General features: G+C 31.4%; 3 protein-coding genes, 1 non-coding gene and 1 pseudogene across 4 annotated transcripts; 1 reads left to right on the top strand and 4 right to left on the bottom strand.

Moving 5' to 3' along the window:
* Positions 1–2,435: 2,435 nt before the first annotated feature.
* Positions 2,436–4,014, bottom strand: LOC105643690 (RNI-like superfamily protein). Its single transcript, XM_012228880.3, has one exon. The coding sequence runs from the start codon at positions 4,012–4,014 to the stop codon at positions 2,851–2,853; it is 1,164 nt and encodes a 387-aa protein (XP_012084270.1). The 3' UTR covers positions 2,436–2,850.
* Positions 4,015–4,024: 10 nt separating this feature from the next.
* LOC105643679 (uncharacterized protein At4g08330, chloroplastic) lies at positions 4,025–6,842 on the bottom strand. The gene is made up of 2 exons (XM_012228870.4): positions 6,510–6,842; positions 4,025–4,367 (listed from the first exon to the last, which is right to left on the bottom strand). Exons 1-2 carry the CDS (start codon positions 6,533–6,535, stop codon positions 4,025–4,027), a joined length of 369 nt encoding a protein of 122 aa, XP_012084260.1. The 5' UTR covers positions 6,536–6,842.
* Positions 6,843–10,403: 3,561 nt separating this feature from the next.
* LOC119370958 (U2 spliceosomal RNA) lies at positions 10,404–10,579 on the top strand (annotated as a pseudogene).
* A 1,541-nt stretch (positions 10,580–12,120) lies between these two features.
* Positions 12,121–12,235, bottom strand: LOC119370959 (U5 spliceosomal RNA). The gene has a single exon (XR_005178513.1). It is a non-coding gene; the product is annotated as a U5 spliceosomal RNA (small nuclear RNA).
* Positions 12,236–23,059: 10,824 nt separating this feature from the next.
* On the bottom strand, positions 23,060–23,599 carry LOC110010633 (uncharacterized). Its single transcript, XM_020683647.2, has one exon. The coding sequence runs from the start codon at positions 23,597–23,599 to the stop codon at positions 23,060–23,062; it is 540 nt and encodes a 179-aa protein (XP_020539306.1).
* Between the last annotated feature and the right edge of the window lie 2,799 nt (positions 23,600–26,398).

Genomic DNA, 26,398 nt, shown 5'->3' with positions numbered 1-26,398 from the left:
CTGAGCTGCCTTCTTTTCCATTTAGTCACTAATTAAGTTATTAAAAGAAAATAAATATTATTTCAGTTTTATTCATTATTAATTTATTTAGTCAGTTATCAGTTAAATAATTTTTATTTCTTAAATTAAGTAATTTATTTAGCTAACTGTTTATTCTTATATTATTTGAAATTGACATTTACTAGGTAGTTTTCTTTTTCCATTTAGTCACAAGTTAATTTTTGAATGCATATACATGCTTTTTAAAGCTTCTGAGTAATTTGTATTGTTCATTTAGTAACAAACTAATTTTATTAAATAAGTTATTAAAAGAGAATAATGGTGTATATATGTGGCTTTTTAAAGCTTTTCAGGAGTTTCTTTTAACCATTTACTCACAATAATTTTGTTTAATAAGTTATAAAAGAAAACAATTACTCCGCTGTCGCAAAATATAAATCTTTTTTGATTTTACACTAATATAATAAATACTTTACAAGTAATTATTGATTTTATTATAATCTAGGAGAATTAAATGTTATTTAATTTTCGTGCAAAAACTTTAAATGGCTACTAGTTGAGTTATTTTATATAAATATTTATTTCTTTTTTTTAGTATTGCAAAAATATAAATCTTTTTTGATTTTACACTAATATAATAAATACTTTACAAGTAATTATTGATTTTATTATAATTTAGGAGAATTAAATGTTATTTAATTTTCGTGCAAAAACTTTAAATGGCTACTAGTTGAGTTATTTTATATAAATATTTATTTCTTTTTTTTAGTATTGCAAAAAGGAGATTTGAACCTGGATCTATTATCAGGACATATATATACTTACCATTAAGTTATTGTTTGGTGTGCAAGTTAACTAGCTACTTAACACATGCATTACAATTTTTTTTTTTTTTTTAGCTTATAAATCTTTATACTAGAAGTTATTTAAATTAAATATTATAAGTATATGAAATAAATAAATAAAAAATCATAACTTATTTCAACGATATTTCTTTTTGACGGTGGGCGTAGTATAAAGCAAAATGTATAATTTAATAAAATTTTGAATGAGTATGCCAACTATAAATAAGGAAAATCATAATTTAGTTTTTAATATTACATTTAGTTAATAAATTTATTTACATAGGAACAAATTTAAAATTCAACAAATCACACAGGAAATGGATTATTTATTTTCCTTTTGGTTTTAAATTCAAACCTTGGTTAATTAGTTGGAGAAAGCATACATATATATTTTTTTTTTACCTGAAATATTTAGGATTTAAAAATTAGCTGTTAGTTGTTTTAGTAGTGTTAGCTAATAGGTGTTTGAGTAGTTTTTTTATAAAAAAATTATTTTAATCTCTAAAAATTAGTTAAAATACTATGCTACAAACTACTATAAAAAATAACATACACCGTAAAAAATAACATTTGAAAATACAAGCTTAGTTGTTAATTTTTTTTTGGGCTAAACCATTAAAAATACTCCGAACTTTGTAGGTATTTTTAATTATACCATAAATCTAACTTTCTTCTCCTAGCACCTTGAACTTCGACTTTAGTTATAATAACACCATAGTTTCATATTGTACCTAATTTAAGAATAAAATATTACTTTTATGGGATTCAATTACCTTTTTCCCAAATAAGACTCCTTCCCCACTACAACTGCTTATAAATAAATAAATAAATAAATATTTATATTTATTTATATAAAATATTAAAATAAAAAATATATTCATTTTACAAATAAAATACTTTTATTTATTTATATAATATTGACAACAAGTAATGATTATCTAAAAATAAAATGACACTATACTAAATAAGCATTTTTTTATAAGAGATTTAACTTAAGTATAAACAAAACTCCACGCTTAAAAAATGGTAAAACAAAAGCCTTATAACTAACTAAAATTTATTATTTTATGTTACTTTTTTATGAATTTAAATTCCTAACCAATATTAGTTAGAGTATTATTAGACAGTGAGTTTTTGATTAAGAGATAATATAAGTCCAACCAAAATAATATTTTAATCATTAAATTGGATACAATTTGAAATTAAAATGCTATTGTAACTAAAGTTGAAGGAGCGCTATTGTAATTAAAGTTGAAATTCAGGGTACTAGAAGAATACAATTGAATTTAGAGCATAATTAAAATTACCCGTAAAATTTAAAGTTTTTTTTAATGATTTAGCTATCCGAATTTGAAAATAGTTTATAATTATCTACTTTTAACAAAATCTGTTTTTCTTGTCCCCATTCCAGCATGTTTTTTGTTTGTTCCATATAAACATGTTCTATGATCAATCAACATGAAATCATTTTAACGAACAAGTGGCCCCATAAATCATCATAATCATTAATTATAAACTTATAATCATAACATTATAAGGATCCCATAAATGATAATATGCAATGTCAGAAATTTACAGAAACAATTAATGTAGGGCTTGGGGAAAAGAAAAGGGAAAGTCTGCATTTAACTAGAATCATATATTTCAATTGTTTCTCAGATTTCCATATTGAAATATGTTAAAAATTCATACCATAATACAATTGCTGGTGTTAAGAATATAGTACTCTCTCATTTCTGTCCAAAAGTTAAGTATTCATCAGTGCAAGCAAACTAGTAGAGATACAAAAAAAAATTCTGTATTCTACAGGGAAATTCTAGCATCTCAATTGGAGAGGTAATTCGGAAGTTTGAAACAATTATGGAATCTATAGGCATTTCAAAAGGGATGGCACCCAGGGTCTAGGTATCAGAGCCAGACTGGCTCTGGCCAGTCCATTATGGCTCAGTGGGGTCATGAACCGAAACCGGATGGTGGCCACTCCCTAGTATCACCCATCATCATCTTATTTCCAGTCAGGTCCTATACACATTATCTCTTCTTCTCTGATTTCAACATTATATCTATATAATTTGAACAACTCTATTGCAGCGGAAGATAATCGACAATTCTTACTGATATATAGAACTGAGAGCCTTTTACATCCTTCTCTTAAAGCCTGCAGACCACGATCACACAAATTTCGACAGCGATTCACATGGAGTTCCTTCAATTTGTTGCAATTGAGCCCAATAGACTTCCATCCTGAAATCCTGACAGCATGACACAATGCCAAATTCCATTCTTGAAGCAGTGGGCACCCTTTTGCTATTGCAACAATGGATTCATCATCAATTGCTCTGCACATCCGAAGATTAAGGATTTTAAGCCTTGTGGCAAAACCTGAACCTATTGCTGCTAAAGCATCCTCATGAATACAACAGCTTATACCAGACACATTTAAATACTCGAGCCCGCCTCCACTAACAATTCCTGCTATCCCTTTTGGTTCAAGGTTACAAGACTCTGCATCTATGTAAGCTAAAGTTGGTGAACACCCTGTAAGTCCAATACCATTTATTTCTTTGCAACCAGATATTTTAACTGCCTGAAGCTGATGGCACGCTTGACAAAGAGCTCTCAGTCCATGGTCAGAAATGAGTGTGCAGTATGCTAGATTTATTCGCTTCAAATCCGAGCAACCATTAGCTAGAGTTTCTAAGCCAATGTCAGTGATATTGCATCGATAAAGACTAATGACTGTTAGAGAGGGGCAACCAGTAGCAATCAGGGAAAGTCCATTATCTGTGATTCCACAACAGCAATCCAGATGAAGCGAGTGCAAGTTCGAACCATAAAATTGCAATGGGGTTAGGCCTGAATCAGGAAGCTCCGTGCAACCAGATAGTGACAAACTGTTTAAATGCTGAAAACGAATGAGCAGCCTATGGACATGGTAGGAGCCAATACGAAGGCTAGTATTAGATAAAGAAGAAAGGTTAAGCAGGTTGAATGAGCAATGGAATTGCAAGGAACGACGACTTATATTTTGAATATTATACCAGTGTCGGCAAGTCAATCCAAATGATTCTTGATCAGAACTACAGTCAAGCCATTTGAAAATAATACAGAGGCAATCATCAGGTAGCTGCATGACAGAGGTAAGAACATCCATTGAATGAACTTCCATATTAAATCTGTTAGCTTTCTTGTGATGGCTGTAAAGCTCGGATTTTTATGGTAAACTTTTTGTAAGCAGAGGTAGATGAGATGGGAGAGTCAAAACCACAGAGAGCAGGAGAATCTCCATATCCATAGCCTATATGAACCCCGCATTTACGGCAGAGCAGTTTAGTTTTAGAACGATAACGACCCCAATAGAAGGGAAGGCAATTTACCTCATCAACTTGAGTGAATCGGCTAAGATCAACAGTTATGAAGGAGATAAAACCTTTCTTAATGGATTTATGATATTCAGAATCTATGTTGGACGTAATTCGATTGGAAGATGTTAAATTCAAAGGGTATCCACAAGACCCACAACTGCAAAGGAAAACGGAAAATTTGTCACAAACAAATATCAAGAAGCAAGCCTTAATGTACAACATGAAGAGAAACATAAGATATCATATGTATTTTACAAACACCAAACCAAAAAGGTTTTATGGATAAGAATATTAATTTGCTAAGCTGTTTAGATGGTCTTATCAAATTTTTATGATATCTCAGCTCTTCAAGGCTGATCATCATTTGTCTAAAAAATGGCAGAAATGTTACAGAAGTGTGATGAACACAAGATTGCAGAGACATGAAATGATAGTCTCTGGAAACATATTTGTGATTCCTGGCAGGCAATAAGTCGGCAAATAAAGGAAGAGAGGTGATGAATGGGCTCATTGCCTTTTAAATTAAACTAAACGCAGTTACTAAAGAAAATTTAAAAAAAAAAAAAAAACAAACAAAAAAAAAAACTACCAAGTTCAACCTAATTAGGCTGCACAATGTACAATACAGAAGTTCAATGAGGAAACAATCCAGTAGTATTTTTCTCCCAGCATCTTAGTTGGAATACTGCGACATCAGTTGCTCGTAATGTTGGATATATTAAGAGATATGATGTTTTCTGGCAACTTCAACTGTGCCATATTACACAAGAAAAGATTTTACTAGAATTTTAGAATGTAGTAAGGGCCAGAATTTGTGGTGAAATATCTATAACATGATGCAAAATCTATTTTAAGTTTGGCCTTAAAAATATGTCAGCCAAATATTATCAATCTTTTGGAACTATAAAGTTTGAGCAGTGGGCAATTTGAGTAACTTTCTTAAAGTAAATGACAATGACAGCCGACATTTTAACCTAATTGAACCACAATTTCATCACTTAATCAGTAACTAAAAGTAACATGACAGTCCCCAGAGCACCTCAAAAGGTTTGTATCTTTATAGCATGCAGCAATAAGGACACCTAGATGATCAGAATATAGCAATTTAATTGACAAGCACTCATCAAGCAACATCATAATCATTTATGTTGTAACTTAAACCAACTTAGCTAACTGTAATGCAGTCTAATGATGTACACATTTTGGATCTCAGAAATGGCTACTGGCTCAGATGCTTCTTCCAAAGGAACATAATTTGCTACGGCATGAAGATTTAAATAGTCTTAATATTCTATAGTTGCTTGAACTACAGAATCGCCAAGAACTGATTGTGGATAAACCAACCAGAGGATTAGCAAAGAATGGTAATTACTCAATTCATGATTAGACAAAAGAAACAACTTTTTTTCTTTTTTGTGAGAAGAGAAAATGACTAATAGTTGAAACATCGGTTAACTGTATTTATATCAAGATTGAAAATATCTTGATTCATACATATTGCTTTAATAAGAGAAACTTATGCTAAAAGCCCTCAAAATGTCCCAGATAAGTTCCTTATTTTACAAATGAAAATGCTAAACACCCTAGCACTTCAAGCTTCAGAAGACTTCAATGGAATAATATTGAAATCAGCATTAGGCATGCCAGGTGGATGAAAGACCATTTGACATTCATATCTCAAAATCAACAAAATAAAGATAACAAATTAAAATAAACTACCAAATAAATTGGAAATCCTGTTTCTATTCTATATAGAATGCCTCAAAGAGAAACAATGAGTTTTGGCTTAAAGGTATTAATGTTGTCAGTTAGTTCAAATCCTAGTTGGACATTAATTAATCAAAAAAAAAAAAAAAAAAGTCTTGAAACAAAAAAATTAACTATACATTAACCAAGCCGGTTGATGAGAGAACTTGTAATTCCACTAAAAGATGCCAGCAATTCATCCAAAACAGCAGAATGGAGCTAAACCATACATCAACCGAAAACCAAATCCACATGATCGTATATTCCCTCCTATCATTTTCTTTATTAAATGCCTCCCATCAAAGACAATCGGTTAGAGCATAGGATCTGTTTAATCGCACAAGTTAAATTACAAATAATTTCCATAAAATGCCAAACAATTCAAGCAATCAGCTTGAAACCCTTTAAAAATGAAAATGAAACCCAAACAATAACGCAATCAGAGACGCAAAACAATAAACAAAATCATCATCGTCCAGACTCAAATTTACACAAATTCAACAACAAAACCCATTACCCATATACAAAAAGATGAGGAGATCATTAGATTTACCTGTAAGAGACGTCAGCTTGGGACATCCTCAGTCAGACGATCAGATTAAGGTAACCTATGGGATCCCATTTGACTTTTAAAATTGAGAGTGAGTATTTAGGAATAAAGTAACTAACTTTGATAAAGAATGTGGGCTTCGTTAGTTTGGTTAGGTGAAGACCTGAAGTTATGATTCTCAGCCAACAAACAAGATATGAAGATTGTTCTCTTCAAATTTTGGAGGTGGAGTTGTTAATGGAGGCTGAACTTGGAATTGGAATGCCAAATTTATGCCCTTTGCTTTTTAATTATTCGGACTATGTCTAGAGATGACTGAAAATAATTTAATGTTTAGGCATTTATTGGCTCAATTTAAGTAAGTATTGCGTGGGAAATTGAGATAAAGGAATTAACGGTTGATCCAATTCTCCGTTAATCAATTTGCAGTTTTTATTGTTTTTTTTTTTAAATCAGCAAATTATAATAATTATGATATTTATTACTCCCTTCACCCATTTTTATATATTTTTAAAATTTTTATTGTAATTAAGAAAGTAATATTTTTAATTTACTACATTATTTTATCTAACTTTTTTTTATACTAAAAAAAGAATTCAAATTTAAATCTAGTGTCAGGTTAAAGAATACGGTAATAAAATGATTTTTAGAAAATTTTAAATAATCATTTTTCGATAATTTTATTCAAAATAACTCCAAAAAAGTTACTATAAAAATGAAGGAAATGAGTATTATCATTATCAAATATTTTTTATTTTGTATCATATTAGGAATTTTTAATAGTACAAAAATTTATTTCAAAAATATCTTTTTGAATATATATATATATATATATATATATACTGTCTTCCAAACGGAAAGAAAATTTTAGAAGGAAAATAATTTTTTATTTTTCTTTCAAATAAGAGGAATGATATTCACTTATTATTTTTAGTGATTCTATTTCCTTCTACACTCTATGACTATCTAAATATAGCCTAAATTAAGAGGTCTGTATTAGATGGTTTAAGCTATAAATGAATTTCACGTGTAAACTTTATTTATAATCCTTTGTTTGGATCAAGGGTATAAATGAGCCGAGCTTTTTCACAAAATGTTTGGCTCAGTTCAAATCAAATTTTAGTCTAATAATGTTCAACTTAAAAGCTGAATTGAATTAAATTTAATTGATTCATTTCAGATCTAACAAAAAATTCAGATCTGACCAAAAATTAAATTGAATTGATTCATTTTGATTTGATATGGTTAGCTTTTTAACGAATCGGTTACTATCCGATTGAATAATGACAATTGTTTAGTTTTTTACATAGATAATCAAATTATTATTTTTTAAATCAAAATAGGTGATTAAATTTAAAATAATCGGATTAAATCTAAACCAATTTGATTTTATTCAATATCAAAACCTATTTTCATAGTATTTGGTCTGATTTTAATTATCATAAAATTCATTCCATCAAAACAAACTCAACGAGTTGGATGCGATTAAACCGAATATTCACTCCTATAATCTCAACCCAATGGCAAGTCTTTGGAAATTTCTCATGACAGCATGGCGGTGGCAGCAGGCCAGCAGCGGCAGCTAGCCAGCAGCCACAAGGGGGCCAATGAGACAATTGGTATGGTGCCCTTAAAAGTTTAGGCCAACCTTAGCAATCACACTTATCAAATTTTGAGCATTTACTATAAAAGAAAATAATGAAATGGAAATTGAGTCATAATGAAATTTCATTAATTCCCTAAATTATACTGATTTTTGTTTTCAATCAAATAAAGAAACAGGAATATAAATTCATAAAATGATATTCATCAATTACAACCAAAAAAAAAAAAAAAATACAATGATTTTGAAAATCATATCTCAACTCTTCTTCTTCAATTGTTACCAGTAAGATACCACTAGACGAAAGCTTCAATAACGACAACAATCATGACGATCTCAACAATAATCTTGAACAAAAATCAACAATCTTAATTAAAAAGAATGGGATTATCCAAAAACAAATTGTCGTAAACAATAAACCAGAAATTTGTCTGGCAAACATCTTGAAGGCCCATCCAGCAAATTGTTCATTAGCTATAAGAGCCAAAACACAGTAGTAGAGATACATAGAAGACCCAATGATAATCAGTGTCATGAAAAATATAAACATATTTCTCAAATCACCTCGGGCAGGAGTTATAATGATCAGAACAATAGTCACTAATGAAGAAGTGAAGCAAAGAGCATCGGAGTATAGAAACCGAACAAAATCATATGAAGCTAACGCAATGTTCATAGCCTTACCAGGATGGAAAAGATTTGGAGAAGAGAAATTTAAACATGGAGTTTTTAAAAATTGATTTTTTTTTGGAAAGAAACGAATTGGGTCTAAGAGTAATGAGTTCATGAACTTTTCTATTTTTGTTGTTTGAGTAGTATTTGTAAAATTATTACTAGAAGGCCAATCCTGCCAAAGACCACCAGGAGGACTCAGTGCAGCTCCAAAACTAAAAGCTGCACTCATTGAAGCTAAAATGATAATACCGTTTTTCACTGACTCGAAACGTTTTCCTAATCTTCTTAATGGTTCTGATGGGTTTACTGTGCCCACATTTGTGGTTATTGCATGCACTGTTAGGTTTTCTGAGTACTTCGTTGTGGGTATTGCTTCATTTTGGAGGGAATCAACCACTACAATTTGCTCTTCAGGAGATTCTGAACCTCTTTGTTGGTGGGCTTCATAGAGCATTTTCTCAATGATCATGTCATCGGTTCCTGACGTGATTAATTTTGCAATGTCAAACGCAGTATGGCCATTTGAATTCACAGCACTGACATTCACCTTTGTCTCTTTTAACAAAATTCTTATAGTCTGTGCTTTGAAACATAAAACAAATCCAATAAATTAGAGTTTCTTTTTCCTTTTTTTTTTTAACAGACTTCTTTTGTAGTCTGGCTTAACGATTGAAAAAGAGCAGTAAAGTTAGATTATGTTCTTACCTGCACTTGTCTCCTTGCAGCTGCCAGGTGCAACATAGTGTTTCCATCTTGATCCACACAATTGACAAGATCATCAACAAGATTTTTATGAACAAGAAGTGAAAGTAAAGATTTGAAAGCCTCACACTGCTTATTTTTTATAGCAAGGTGAAGCACAGTTTCCTCTCTATGAGTGAGCTCCTTAGCTGCGTCAGGGCAACATGATAGTAATAGTTCCATAACAACCTGCCTTCCTTTTATGGCAGCACAGTGGAGAGGAGTCCTTCCGTCGCAATCTTTAAGAAAGCAGAGCTTGCTGTTAATGTTAAGCAAATCTGTCACAATCTGTGAGTACCCTTTTGTTGAAGCCAAATGAATTGGACTAAATCCCTGTTGATTTATCTCTGTTGCTAATTCAGGGTTTCGATTTAGAACCACTTTAGCAAAGTCTAAATGCCCAAGTTTTATTGCTATGTGCAGTGCAGTGTCAGATGGTGTAAGAATGTCATTATGAAGAAGAAGAGGATCTTGTTTTAGTAATTCTTGTAAAGCTCTTACGTCCCCATTGCAAGAAGCAATGTAGAGTCTTTGATCCATGTTATTTTTTGCTTTTCCAAATTCTTCAGCATAAGATTTATATATTTACTATGGTCTAGATATAGAAGATCACGTCAATCGAAATTTCACAGGAGAGTATACATAGATTAGACAAAATCCTTCAAGTTACAACCTTGCTTTCTAAGCATAGGAATGTTGAAGCTGCGGAGATCACAAAATACCTATTTTCCTATGTACTCAGTAATTTTATTTTGTCTTATTCAAATGCAGAAGACTGAAACCATCTCTTATATTATATCATCCACATTGGAAAAACGACAGAAACCCATAGGCTAAGTTGGGATATAAAAGAAGGGAGAAAAAAAATGTAGTTGAGCATACCTTTCTCGGCCTTTTGGCTAAAAGTATAGTATCTGATACGTGGGCCATTGGCCCATATGATATTAAATTAATTTTTTTAGGGGAAGAGCCCATAATAGTAGCTGGAACCTGGATGTTTGGGGTTCTCATGCGTCGCCCATGCCTTGCACTTTTTGGGCCTGGCGAACTCTATGACAAAGCGTATTTTCATCTCGCTTTTTGTATTAATCTTTTTATCCTTTGCATAGGTTAAAATAAATATAAAAACTAAAATCTTACTTTAGAAATTACATTTTCGTTTGTTTCCAAAATATTTTTGCTTGTTTGGTTATATTATTAAAACTTAGTTAAAAAAATTAAAATTTACAATTTATTGTGTAATTTATAAAAACATTTAAAATTATAAGGAATTTCATATTCTAAATATTATTATTGAATATTGAAAAAAAATATAAAAAATAACAAACTGTGGTTAGTCGTTAATGATTAAAGGTGGTGGCTGTGACTATGACTGAAAATGGCCTAACGATGATTAGTAATAGGGATCAATAAATTAACATACATATATATTTAATGATCAGAAATCTAATGAGATTCTTTAGTAAAAGGCCAAAGAATAGTTGGCTTTGTTCTTACCGCAAGGCTTCGTGATTGAGCCGCAATTTCAGCTAGCTATGTCGGAAGGTTCAGACCACGGGATTTTCATCGTCAATCGATGTGGGATATATTATTAAACGAAAGCATCAATAACCAACAATAATTCAAGATACCCATAAACCAACTCGCCATTAACAAGAAATTTAAACCTGTATCCTTTGTTTCTATTTTTCTGCCAGATAGGTGAGGATTATATGGGATTGGTGGAGAAGGAAAAAACAAAAAAAAAAAAAAAAACTTCCTTTGTACTCTGGCAATATGACTAACCCTAATCAACAAGAGTTGAAATCTCACTTCTCAACCAAGTCATTTTTGCAGTCCTTTTTTCATTAGGAGGCCAATAAACCATAAGCTATACAATAAGTAGGGATCCGCCCCGCATAGGATGCAAAATCCCCACAGGGTGGGGATGGATGGAGAGTACAACCTCCATTGCCCAACAAGGAGAGACCAGGACAGGCTACTATATATCCCATTGCCAAACAGTGAGAGCCTGAGAGGTAACCGTCACAAGCAGTCACACATTGATGAAAACTAACAGTTCAGATCTCACTAATTGTCATACCTCTAAAGGACATGAGAAAACAGGCCAAACAAAAATAATTAAGTTCTATTATGTTCTTACCTGAACTTGTTTCCTTGCAGTAGCTAGGTGCAATATAGTGTTTCCATCTTGATCCACACAGTTTACAAGATCATCAACAACATTGATATGATCCACAAAGTTTTGTTGCTATGTGTAATGCAGTGTCTGATGGTGTAAATATGTCATTATGGAGAAGAAGAGGATCTTGTTTTTAGTAATTCTAATAAAGCTCCTATATCTCCATTGCATGCGGTGTTATTTTTATCTTTTCCAATTTCTTTAATTAGTATTAGGGTTTATATATCTATCATAATTCTTTGTCAATGGAGATTTCACAGAAATCCTGGTGGTTCCAGGACTCACTACAGCTGCAAAGCCAAAAACTGCACACATTGAAACTAAAACGATAATACCGTTTTTCACTTGCTCAAAAAGAGAAAATATTGAAGAATATTAAAACTTGGAACTAGGTTTAGTTGGGGGCTGAAATCAAATGAGCCAGCCCCTCCTCCAAAAATAGACGTATGCCACCAAAAAGCCGCAAGTACACGGTATTCTTTAGTAAAAGGCGAAAGAATAGTTCGCTCTGTGCTTACCGCATGGCTTCGTGATTGAACTATCAATTTTGAGCTAGGTATGTGGGAAGGTTCATGCCAAGGATTTTTATCTTCAACCAATGTGGGATCTGTTAGATTAACTCTTCCATCTTCTCCGTATACCTTTTTATTTTTTCCTCTTCGCCACCTTTTTTAACATTAATTAACAACAATAGTTCAAGATACCCATAAAGGAATTGTTATGGCACACATATTGAAGGCCCATCTAGCAAATTGATTATTAGCAATAAGAGCCAATAATAAACAATGTCATTAAATATAGAAGCACAGTTCTCAAGTAACCGTGGTCAGGAGTTACGATGATTAGACCAATTGCCACTAATGAAGAAATGAAGCAAGGAGAATCAGAGTACAGAAACCGAGCACAGTCATATGGAGCTAAGGCAATCTTCATAGCCTTACCAGGACTATTAAGATTTGGAGAAGAGAGAAATTTGAATGTGGCAGTGGCTGTTTTGTAAAGTGAACATTTTTTGGAAATATTAAAAAACACTTTGCTGGTGAATTTTTCTATTTTTGTTGTTTGAGTAATATTTGTAATATAGTTACTAGAAGGCCAATCTTGCCAAAGACCACTAGGGGGACTCAATGCAGCCCCAGAGCTAAAAGCTGCACACTTTGAATCTAAAATTATAATACCATTTTTATTGACCCAAAACTGTTTTCTAAGCTTGTTGGTGGTTTTGATAGGTTTTCTGAGTTCCTCCTCCTGGTTATTGCTTGATTTTGAGGGGAATCAACCACTACAGTTTGCTCTTCAGGAGACTCTGAATCTCTTCGGTGTTGGGTTTCATAAAGCGTTTTCTGATAATAAGGTGATTGTGTTCTCACCTCTACTTGTTTCCTTGCAATATAATGTTCCCATCTTGATCCACAGAGTTTACAAGATCATCAACAAGATCGATATGATTAAGAAGTAAAGATTTGACAGCCTCAGACTGTAATTAAAATAAATATATTGGAGAGGATGATATAGAAACCTATGGAAGTTAGATTGAAAGTTGAAGCATTAAATGTTATCGAAACATCTGTTTATAGGACAAAAAGTAGATTTGAAAATCCCAAAAAGCTTTTAGGAAATAAAAAAAAAAAGGAATGTAGATCAACTTCATCTAAACTTTGAATTGTCTTATTTGAAACCAGTAAATTAGAAATTTGGCATTCTGCACGAAAGAAGCAAGAATAATTATCATTTCTTTGATATTGACGTGATATTATTCTTTTAAAGAAAAAACAAAGATAAAATTCAGCAAAAATAAAAGTTACGGATGAAATTAGGAATCTTTTGTATTCAATTGATTTTTGGAACCACAAGGAACAAATTTGCCTTTTAAGGTTCATTTTTTTCTAATAACTCTAAAAAAATCTTTGGATGCTATTATACTAACATGAATAAAACTGAAATTGGACCAGTAATGGTTATAGGTTAAGTTTAGGAATCCTGGATTGATTTATAAGTTATGAAGAGAATATGATTTTTCCTTGCATGATTGTTGGTCCTCTTTTTACGATTAAAGTAATAAGGTCTCTTATATGCTAAAAATTGTGCTTCTTGCACAACTAATTCCTGATACAGTTGAGATAAAATTTCCATTGTATCCAATCTATATATATATATATATATATATATATATATATATATATATAATATAATATATATATAATTATGAAATAAAAAATATTATTATGAAGCTACCATGACACTCTATTCATTAAAGATTTTTATTTTTCTTTTCATAAATTTTTGCACTTTTTTCTTTTTTTTTTTAATACAATCACAGTAATAAAATACAATGATTTTTAAAACAATCCATCATATCTCCAAAGCTCTTATTCCTCAATTGCTTACAAGTAATCTTCCAGTTGACCAAAGCTTCAAATTGATGACAACAATTCATGACGGATCTCAACAATACTCTCGAACAATAATCAATACTCTTATATTATGTTTGTAATGAAATGTAATTTAATATAATCAAAAGTATCTCATGACTGTAACACCGTAAAATGCTTTTGATTATGTTACGTTATCTTTCATTACCGAACAAATAATTCCAAGCGTTCATTGAAAACAAAAAAATTGTTGCCAAACAACTTAGAGAAAACAAGAGGCCACAAAACTGTCTGGCAAACATCATGAGGGGCCACACAGCAAATTGTTCATTAGCAATAAGAACCAAAACATAATAGTAAAGAAACATAGAAGACCCAATGATAATGAGCGTCGTCAAATAAATAAACCAAGGTCTGATCAGACTAAAGGAAGGAGTTAAGATGATTAGGACAATAGTCACTAATGAAGAAAAAAAGCAAAGAGCATCAAAACAGAGAAATAGAACAAAATCATATGAAGCTACGGCGATGTTCACAGCCTTACCAGGATTGTAAATATTTGAAGAAGAGAAATTTAAATGTGGAAGTTTTAAAATTAGACTTTTTTCTGGAAAGTGTTTAATTGGGTCTAAAAGTATTGAGTTCATGAAATTTTCTATTTCGGTTGTTTGATTAGTGTTTGTGAAATTATTAGTAGAAGGCCAATCTTGTCAAAGACCACGAGGAGGACTCACTGCAGCTGCAAAGCTAAAAGCTGCACACATTGAAGCTAAAATGATAATACCGTTTTTCACGTTGTCGAAACTCTTTTCTAATCTGCTTTTTCGTGCTTCTGGTGGGTCATCCTTTTTTGGGTCCTCTATTGTGGTTATTGCATGCTCTGCTTCATTTTGAGGGGATTCAACCTCTACAATTTGCTCTCCAGGAGGCTCTCGTTGTTGGGCTTCATTAAGCATTTTCTGAATGATCATATCATCAGCTTCTGATGTGTTCAATTTTGCAATGCTAAACGCAGTATGCCCATTTGCGTTCACGGAATTGCCATTAACCTTTGTCTCTTCTAACAAAAGTTTTATAGTCTGTGCTTGAAACAGAAAACAAATTCAACCCAATTAAAACACATAAATGGTAATCAAATAAGTTAAAGTTGGTTTTTTAGAACATTATAATTAGTTATCATATTTTTTCCCCTAAATAATAAGGTGATTATGTTCTCACCTGCACTTGTTTCCTTGCAGTAGCTAGGTGCAATATTGTGTTTCCATCTTGATCGACACAATTAACAAGATCATCAATAAGATTGTTACGTTTAAGAAGCGAAAGCAAAGATTTGACAGCTTCAGACTGGTTATTTTTGACAGCAAGGTGAAGCACAGTTTCCTCTTTATGAGTGACCTCCCTAGCTGCCTGAGGGCAAATGATAGTAATTGTTCTATAGCAACTTGCCATCCTCTTATTGCAGCACAGTGGAGAGGAGTCCTTCCGTTGCCGTCTTTTAAGAACACAGAGTTTGTGATAGGTATCATTTTTACGGTATTTTTAGTATTGTTTTATTTAGAATTTTTATTAAATTTTATCACTTTAATTAAGTTTTACTTCATTTTTATTATAATTTTGTTCAAAGCTTCCTTGAATCATAATCCACTTGATCTTAAAGAAATTTGCAGGATTTTAGCACAGAAAAGAGCATTAAAAAGCAAAACACTCAGGCTCGAGCACGCCCAGTCCGTGCACCTTAACACGCCCGTGCTAAACTCAAGAGAAATCAAGTGGAGAGTCAGACGCTAGCACGACCAACCCATGCTATCTGATATGCCCGTGCCTAAAAGAACCTCAGGGCGTGTTTACCTAGCACGCCAGTGATGCAATCTATCTTAGAAAGTCAGAGCCTAGCACGCCCTGCCCGTGCTATGGCGCACTCCCGTGCCACAGAAACTCCTCTGAGCGTGTTGCATAGCACGGCCCGTGCTGAAGCATTCAGAGATCCAGACTCTAGCACGCCCAACCCGTGCTAGATGGCACTCCCGTGCTATTAAGGCGAAGCTGTCTTGAATAAAAACGCAAGCCAGTCTTTTTAACTCACATGGACCCAGCTCATGTTCCTAAACGTGCAAAATAAGATCTAAATCTATTTGGGAAGAGAGAAGAGTCCTAACTAAGAAGAAATCTTAAGTCTAATCAGTTTATGATCTCTAAAAAAGATTTCATACTTAATAAGGATTCTGTTTCCTAAACGGAGTCAGATTCTCTCTAAGAAGTTTATATAAAGAGAGGAACCATTCATTGTATAGATATATCTCGAGTTCTAGTATTTTTCTAGATAGTTCTCTCTTTCTCAAAGATTTCAAGCATCCAAGATTTGTGTCAAGATTCAAGGAAGACATCCACATAGTTGTTGTCTAGTTTTTATTTCTAAACTCTTAATGTTGTTTTTCTTTTCATTATTCATTATTGATTATGAAATTTTATCCAAGCATTATTGAGTTTTATTTAATTACTATGTCGAACTAAACTCTCATACTAGAGATTTGATATAGCTTAATTCGATTCCAATTTATAATATTCGATTTACTTTTCCTTGTTCATGATATAATTTATTATTAAACTTAATGCTTCCAGACAGAGTTTCTCCCCTGGATTAATTTATTTCATTAATCACTATCGGAAGAAGGGTTTTTGATATGAAAAAAAGTAATAAATTACATGAGAATAATAACTTAATGCGGAAGCTATATGGTTTGACTCATGAGGGGTTTTCATAAGTTAATGACCTTAGGTTATGAATTCACAAAACAAACCATAAAACTTAATGATTTAATTCATGTTTGATTGCGCTATTAGAAGATAGGTAATTAGACCGGATTAGAATAGCTAATAATGCATCGGGAGAACTTGTTAGTGATTTTAGGGTTGTTTTCCCTATTTAAACAATTAAAATTGATTAACAAACTAAAAAAATAAATTGGATAAGAATTAAGTGAAATTAAAATCCCTAGTAGTTTTAAATCATTGATTTCTTTTCATCTAAATATTGTTGCTTGATTTCTTTTTATTTTACTTTAGAATTTACTTTTCTTATAATAAATCTTTCTTATTGTCGTTTAAATGATAATAGGTTAACATAATTTTGGCACTTGATATACAATCCCTGTGGATACGACACTCTTTCACTCTATATTACTTGTTGCGATTTCGTACGCTTGCAAAAATCACTGTCAGTTTGCTATCAATATTAAGCAAATCTGTCACAATCTGTGAGTCCCCTTTTGGTGAAGCCAAATGAATTGGACTAAATTCTTGGTGATTTCTTTCTTCTGCTAATTTGTTGTTTCGATTCATAACCACTTTAGCAAATTCTGCACGCCCGAGTTTCGTTGCTATGTGTAATGGATTGTCTGGTGTATCGATATCATTATGGAGAAGAAGAGGATCTTGTTCTAGTAATTCTAATACAGCTTCTAAATCTCCTTCGCATGCAGCTCTGTAGAGTCTTTGATCCATGTTATTTTTTGCTTTTGCAAATTCTCTAGTATAGGATTTATATATCAATCATGAGCTAGAAGCTCACATCAATGGAAATTTCGTGGAAATTACAGATAATTATTTTTTTAAGTTCAGTAACTGGTTTTGAAGAAATGATAATAAGAAATGTTCAACGGAGAAAATGAAATCAATTGAGGCCGGCATGCACGTCACTTTCTCGTGAGTTTTAATTCTTGTGTACATCCATAAACAAATACCAATTGAATTGAGGCCGGCATGCACGTCGTTTCGATGAAATGATAAATGTTTACTTCCATTGATGTGAAATTACCAAATCATTAATTACAACAACTGAAAATACAATGATTTTTTAAACCATGATATCTAAAAAGCTGTTATTCCTCAATTCTTACAAGCAAGACCCTTAAATCACTAGACTTAAGTGTCGCATGAAATACACATCCTGTCACAACAAGATAGTAACATGAATTGAGTTAAAATGATTAGAACAAGATAGTAACATCCTGTCACAACAAGATACCCTTGAATGATAGTAAGAAATGTTCAACGGAGAAAATGAAATGAATAGAGGCCGGCATGCACGTCGATTCGATGAAATTATATATGTTTTCTTCCATTGATGTGAAATTACCAAATCATTAATTACAACTGAAAACACAATGATTTTTTCAACCATCATATCATAAAAGCTCTTATTCCTCAATTCTTACAAGCAACACCCTTAAATCACTAGACTTATGTGTCGCCGGAAGAACACATCAAGCAACAACAAGATAGTAACACGCATGGAATAATCATAAAAATTAGTACCGATAAGACGAAAGTAAAAAATTGTTTGACAATAGTCTTGAAGACCCATCCAGCAAATTGTTCATTAGCAATAAGAGCCACAACACAATAGTAGAGATATATAGAAGACCCAATAATAACCAATGTCATGAAATAAATAAGCAAACTTCTGAAATGACGAAGGGAAGGATTACAATGATTAGAACAATAGTCAGTAATGAAGAAGTGAAGCAAAGAGCATCAGAGTAGAGAAACTGAATAAAATCATGTGAAGCTAAGGCAATATTCATAGCCTTACCAGGATTGTAAAGATCTGGAGAAGAGAAATTTAAATGTGGAGTTTCAAAATAATGAATCTTTTTTGGGGCAGGGTTTAAAAAGGAGTTTATGAAGTTTTCTATTTTTGATGTTTGAGCAATATTCGTAATGTTACTAGAAGGCCAATCTTGCCAGAGACGACCGGGAGGACTAACTACGGCTGCAAAGCTAAAAGCTGCACACGTCGAAGCTAAAACGATAATTCCATTTTTCACCGATTCAAAGCATTTCTCCACCGAAAGGAAACGTTTTTCCGATGGATTATGCACTATTCGAACCCGATTATAAATTAAGTATTTGAACCCGTTTAGAATTTTACTTTCAATAACAGAATATGTGAGATTATAAATTGGAATTTTACAAGTCTAACTCATTATGACAAGTCTGAGATTATAAATTAAAAATATAAAAAGAGTGATGAATGATATACAACGAAAAAGATAAGTCTTAACTCATTATGATTATGAATCCAAATTATTAATGATAATCAGTATTTAAGTCGAGATGATTTATCGAAGGCAGACCATGTCACTTTCTTGCGAATTTCTAAATCAAATACGAAAGAAATAGGAAGTTCATTAGATGAAGTTGATCATTTGTTTTTTATGAAAAAACAATAATTCTTTAAACAAGCACCTATAAATCTATTCATAAAAACAAGACTGAGTATGCATCTTAGTGAAATTTATCTTCATCATACAAATTTTATTTGTTCAAATGAAAATTATTTTTATCCTTTTTAAATTGTTAAGTCTTTTGACTCAATAATAATTATTAAAAAATATAAAATAAATGCATTAGAGCGTAAGGGTAAAAACACCAATTAATCGCACTTTGCTGGGTTTTTTTATATAAAAAAGTATATATAAGTTAAATATATTGGAGAGAGGATATAGATATTAGAAGTTGAAGGGATGATGGGTCTTTTTATATAAAAAAGTATATATAAGTTAAATACATTGGAGAGAGGATATAGATATTAGAAGTTGAAGGGATGATGGGTTTTTTTTTATATAAAAAAGTATATATGAGTTAAATATATTGGAGAGAGGATATAGATATTAGAAGTTGAAAGGGTAGAGGTGAACCAAGTGAAATGCTAGAATCTATGAGGTGAAAACATATAATATGAACTTACTTAAACTTGGGCCAACCAATGCTAAAACATTAGTGCTAATTAATTAATTAGTTAATTTGCCACCTTTATATGCCTTTTTAAATTTACTATTTAGTCGATGTTGGTTTCTTAACAATAGAAACCCATGAATTTGCCCATCTTTTATTTTACATTTTATGGAATTAGATTGAAAGTTCAAGCGTTAGATGTAATCGTTTCAACATGAAAAGACCATTAAGATCAAACATTGGTTTATAATACAAAATTGCTGAAGTGTTTGGATACATTAAAATAAAAAATGAAAAAAAAATCAGTGAATTAAAAAATAAGAATTATATTTCATTTAAATCATTTCGCCGTAAAAAAATTATCATTAATTTAGTGAATTTTATTGAAAGATGAGAGTTACTATTCATATCATGTTAAATAGTTTTTACATTCGGACGAAGTTTTGAAACTTTTATAACTTTTTCTGTTATTTGACAGAAGGTGTTCAGTTAAAAAAAAAAAAAGAACATGGCTGAAATCTATTACTGAATTAATTCTCCTACTATTCATGCAAATGTGAAATGTGAAGGCAAATCCACATATCTCAAAGGCTCTTATTCCTTAATTGTTACAAGTATGTCCCCAACAGCTTCTTTTTATTAATAACTAGAATAAAAGCATCAATCTTAAACAACGTTTCACGATGATGCGCAGTAAATTAAGAACTCCCTTATACAAATAGAATGTAATCAAAGAACAAATTGTCCAAAACAATAAACAGAAAAACTGTGTGCCAAACACCTTGAAGGCCCATCCAGCAAATTGTTCATTAGCGATAAGAGCCAGAACACAATAGTAAAGATACATAGAAGACCCAACAATAATCAATGTCATGAAAGAAATAAGCGTACTTCTGAAATGACCAAGAGCGGGAGTTATAATGATCAGAACAATAGTCACTAATGAAGAAGTGAAGCAAAGAGCATCAGAGTATAGAAACCGAACAAAATCATATGAAGCTAAAGCAATGTTCATAGCCTTACCAGGATTGTAAAGATTTGGAGAAGATAAATCTAAATGGGGTTTTAAAAATTGAATCTTTTTTGGCCATGTATGAAGTGGGTTGAAAAACATTGAGTTGGTTAAATTTTCTGTTTTTGCTATTTGAGTAATATTCGTAATATTAATTGAAGGCCAATCTTGCCAAAAACCACCAGGAGGACTCACTACAGCTGCAAAGCTAAAAGCTGCACACATTGAAGCTAAAATGATAATTCCATTTTTCACTGACTCAAAACGTCTCTCTAATCTTGTTAGTATTTCTGATGGGTTTTCTGAGTTCACTGTTGTGGTTATCGCGTCCTCTTCTAGGTTCTCTACTTTCATTGTTGTGTTTTTTGCAAGCTCTGCTCGACTTTGAAGGGAATCGACCACTACAATTTGCTCTTCAGGAGACTTTCTTTCTTGGACTTCATAAAGCATTTTCTTAATGATCCTGTCATCGCCTTCTGACGTGCTTAATTTTGTAATTTTAAGTGCCGTTTCCCCATTTGCATTTTCAGCAGTGACATTCACCTTTGTCTCTGTTAACAAAATTTTTATAATCTGTGCTTCAAACAGAAAACAAATAAAACCAATTAAAAGACAAATGATAATCAAATAAACTAAAGTTGGTTTCTTTTAACCAGTTAAATTATGTTTTTACCTGCACTTGTTTCCTTTCGGTAGCCAGGTGCAATATCGTGTTTCCATCTTGATCCACACAATTCACAAGATCATCAACAAGATTGTTATGTGTAAGAAGCGAAAGCAAAGATTTGACAACCTCACACTGATTACTTTTGACAGCAAGGTGAAGCACAGTTTCCTCTTTATGAGTGAGCTCCTTAGCTGCCTTACGGCAACATGATAGTAATTGTTCCATAACAACTTGCCTTCCTTTTATCGCAGCACAATGGAGAGGAGTCCTTCCGTCCCAATCTTTGAGAAAGCAGAGTTTGCTATTAATATTAAGCAAATCTGCTACGATTTGTGAGTACCCTTTTGTTGCAGCCAAATGAATTGGGCTAAATCCTTTGTGATTTAATTCTGTTGCCAATTCTGGGTTTCGATTCATAACCATTTTAGCAAAATCTGCATGCCCCAGTTTTGTTGCTATGTGCAGTGCAGTGTCTGATGGTGTAAGTATGTCGTCGTGGAGAATAAGAGGATCTTGTTCTAGCAATTCACATAAAGCTCCTATATCTCCATTGCATGAAGCTGTGTAGAGTCTTTGATCCATGTTGTTCTTGACAATCCAAATTCTTTAGTATTTATATATCTACCATGAGCTAGAAAAGCTCACATCAATGGAAATTTCATAGAAATGAAAGATGATTTTTGTTTTCTAGCTAAAAGTTGATATGGATCAGTAGTATTATTGTTTTAAAGAAAATGTGTATCAGAAAAAATTGAAATGAATCTTTAAATTCCCGTGTTTATATCTATCATCAAGACAAATTTTTTCTAGGAAGCTTCAATAATTAGTTGAGATTTATTTGTTTATTCATGAAAAACAATGATTTAATTTTTTAATCAAACATTAATAATTTATTCATATAAATAAGACTGAGTGTGACAAATTTGTATTTTATCAAAATTTATCTTTCTAAACGTACAACAATTTTTTAATTATTTTTAAATTATTTGATGCAAGTGCTATGACTCAATTGTAACTTATCAAAGAAATAAAGTACGATAAATATATTGGAGAGAAGGATGTAAATTGAGACCCATGAATTTTCCCAATATTTTCCTTATGAGACCCATGAAAGAAGCACGAATAATTATCATGTATTTGATTTGTTTATTTCGGTGTTTGGTTAATTTTCTTATTTTTAATTTTTTAGATAAATGTACACTTTTTTGTATAGCATATATTTTATAAATCGATAATCTTTATTTTTTGAAATTCGGTACAATAACCTTTTTTTTCGTTAGATTTAGTAATTTAATTTTTTTTTATATTCATTATTATAAGTAACTAGTTTATTGAAAATTTATCTGTCTTGTTAAGTTCACAATCTAACTTTTCATTATACTATTTTATTTATGAAATTTTCTTTTATATTAGCTCTTTAAAAAAGGGATCATGTCATGCCTAGACTATTTGTATTCATTTAAATTTAAAGTTGGTTTTTTAGAACATTATAATCAGTTATCATATTTTTCTCCTTAAATAATAAGGTGATTATGTTCTCACCTGCACTTGTTTCCTTGCCGTAGCTAGGTGCAATATTGTGTTTCCATCTTGATCGACACAATTGACAAGATCATCAATAAGATTGTTATGTGTAAGAAGCGAAGCAAAGATTTGACAGCGTCAGACTGATTATTTTTGACAGCAAGGTGAAGCACAGTTTCCTCTTTATGAGTGAGCTCCCTAGCTGCCTGCGGGCAACATGACAGTAATTGTTCTATAGCAACTTGCCTTCCTCTTATTTCAGCACAGTGGAGAGGAGTCCTTCCGTTACCATTTTTAAGAACACAGAGTTTGCTATCAATATTAAGCAAATCTGTCACAATCTGTGAGTACCCTTTTGCTGAAGCCAAATGAACTGGACTAAATCCTTGGTGATTTCTTTCTTCTGCTAATTTAGTGTTTCGATCCGTAACCACTTTAGCAAAATCTGCATGCCTAACTATGTGTAATGGATTGTCTGGTGTATCGATATCGTTATGGAGAAGAAGAGGATTTTGTTTTAGTAATTCTAATACAGCTCCTACATCTCCATTGCATACAGCTATGTAGAGTCTTTGATCCATGTTATTTTTTGCTTTTGCAAATTCTCCAGTGTAGGATTTATATATCAATCATGAGCTAGAAGCTCACATCAATGGAAATTTAATGGAAATTAAAGATAATTATTTTTTTAAGTTCAGTACCTCGTTTTGAAGAAATGATAGTAAGAAATGTTCAACGGAGAAAATGAAATGAATAGAGGCCGGCATGCACGTCGATTCGATGAAATTATATATGTTTTCTTCCATTGATGTGAAATTACCAAATCATTAATTACAACTGAAAACACAATGATTTTTTCAACCATCATATCATAAAAGCTCTTATTCCTCAATTCTTACAAGCAACACCCTTAAATCACTAGACTTATGTGTCGCCGGAAGAACACATCAAGCAACAACAAGATAGTAACACGCATGGAATAATCATAAAAATTAGTACCGATAAGACGAAAGTAAAAAATTGTTTGACAATAGTCTTGAAGACCCATCCAGCAAATTGTTCATTAGCAATAAGAGCCACAACACAATAGTAGAGATATATAGAAGACCCAATAATAACCAATGTCATGAAATAAATAAGCAAACTTCTGAAATGACGAAGGGAAGGATTACAATGATTAGAACAATAGTCAGTAATGAAGAAGTGAAGCAAAGAGCATCAGAGTAGAGAAACTGAATAAAATCATGTGAAGCTAAGGCAATATTCATAGCCTTACCAGGATTGTAAAGATCTGGAGAAGAGAAATTTAAATGTGGAGTTTTAAAATAATGAATCTTTTTTGGAGTTGGGTTTAAAAAGAAGGAGTTTATGAAGTTTTCTATTTTTGATGTTTGAGCAATATTCGTAATGTTACTAGGAGGCCAATCTTGCCAGAGACCACCCGGAGGACTCACTACAGCTGCAAAGCTAAAAGCTGCACACATCGAAGCTAAAACGATAATTCCATTTTTCACCGATTCAAAGCGTTTCTCTACCGAAACGAAACGTTTTTCCAATGGATTATCCAGTGCATGCTCCTCCGGATCTTCTAAACTCATCGTTGTGGTTATTGTATGATCTGCCTGACTTGGTTTTACTATACGATTAATTTATATAGTTATGATGGCAACCGGTCAGGAATATCCCAATCCAATTATAAATTAAGTATTTGAACTCGTTTATATCAAATCTTGTTTGTATCTATATTTTTTTTTCTAGGAAAGAAATAGGAAGTTCATTAAATGAAGTTGATCATTTGTTTTTTATGAAAAACAATAATTTTTTAAAACAATTACCTAAAAATCTATTCATAAAAACAAGACTGAGTATGCATCTTGGTGAAATTTCTTTAAATTCCCTTGTTTATATCTATCATCAAGACAAATTTTTTCTAGGAAGCTCCAATAATTAGTTGAGATTTATTTGTTTATTCATGAAAAACAATGATTTTTTTAATCAAACATTAATAATTTATTCATATAAATAAGACTGAGTGTGACAAATTTGTATTTTATCAAAATTTATCTTTGTAAACATACAACAATTTTTTAATTATTTTTAAATTATTTGATGATAGTGCTTTGACACAATAGTAACTTATCAAAGAAATAAAAGTACAATAAATATATTGGAGAGAAATGAATTTTCCCAATATTTTCCTTATAATACAAGAAGTTAGATGTTCAAGACTTACAAAAGCAGTATTAATATATCAAAAGCAAAATAATTTCTTTTTTTAAAAAAAAAAAAAAGAATGCAAATTTACCTTAATAGAAAACTTTGAAGTTTTTACTAGCAATTATCTTACCTTAAACCATTAAATTAGTAAATTGGTGTTTTGACATGTAAGAAGCATGAATAATTATCATGTATTGGGTTTGTTTTCTTATTTTATTTTTTGGATAAGTATACACTTTTTGTAAAGCATTTATTTTATAAATTGATAATCTTTATCTTCTGAAATTTGATACAACAACTTTTATTAGATTTAGTAATTTAAATTTTTTTTATATTCATCAGTATACGTAATTAATTTATTGATAATTACGTCATATACGAAATATTTAAAAATTTTGTCTAACTAACCATTTTGAAAATTTATCTGTTTTGTTAAGTTCACAATCTAACTTTTCATTACACTATTTTATTTATAAAATTTTCTTTTATATTAGCTCTTTAAAAAAGGGATAATGTCATGCCTAGACTATTTGTATTCATTTAAATTTCATTATTGAAATTTTAATATATTTATTTTCAGTATATATATATATATATTAATTTTTGTTGGAGTATGTGGGTAATCCCATATCGGATAAATACAACTAACTAAAAGAGCATATAATAAGAAGGGTGAACTAACTACAATGGCTTATGCCATTTTGTGTTAAATGTAAGCTCAACTCATTATAAGCCTGATGACCCTCCTAGGGTCCAGATTCTCAACAATTTTACATGATAAAATCATTAGAAAATGAAATTTCTATATATTTTAAAATAGAAATAAGATAAAATCGAGCAAAAATAAAAGTCATGGATGAAACTGGGGCAAAAAATAAAAAAATAATCTTTTGGATTCAATTGAAATTTGGCTTTTTTTTTTTTCATTAAATATTATATATAATGAATTCACATTATATAAAGCAGTTACAACAATTGACAGCCAATCAGCGGCGGTGCAATTCGGTATAAAGCCCTTTAGGGGCAATATAGAACTAACTGAGGAAGGAATCCAAATTGAAATTTGGCCCTAATAAGAGTAACAAATGACCGCCAACACGTGTCTCCGTTAGCAAAGAGGCGCATTCTTAAAATCATATACTGCGTCTCTCTCGATAAAAATA

The sequence above is a fragment of the Jatropha curcas genome, chromosome 3, assembly GCF_041381405.1.
Source record: "Jatropha curcas cultivar XTBG-Jc1 chromosome 3, XTBG_Jcur_1.0, whole genome shotgun sequence".
Taxonomy (NCBI): domain Eukaryota; kingdom Viridiplantae; phylum Streptophyta; class Magnoliopsida; order Malpighiales; family Euphorbiaceae; genus Jatropha; species Jatropha curcas.
This window is presented reverse-complemented; position numbering and strand designations above follow the sequence as displayed.

Excerpts from the sequence above, each read along its gene's own strand:
- LOC105643690 (XM_012228880.3), bottom strand. The coding sequence starts at position 4,014 with ATGGAAGTTCATTCAATGGATGTTCTTACCTCTGTCATGCAGCTACCT.
- LOC105643679 (XM_012228870.4), bottom strand. The coding sequence starts at position 6,535 with ATGTCCCAAGCTGACGTCTCTTACAG. Across the intron at positions 4,368-6,509 it reads CAAGCTGACGTCTCTTACAG|TTGTGGGTCTTGTGGATACC; the intron begins GTAAATCTAATG and ends TTTCCTTTGCAG.
- LOC110010633 (XM_020683647.2), bottom strand. The coding sequence starts at position 23,599 with ATGGATCAAAGACTCTACATAGCTGTATGCAATGGAGATGTAGGAGCT.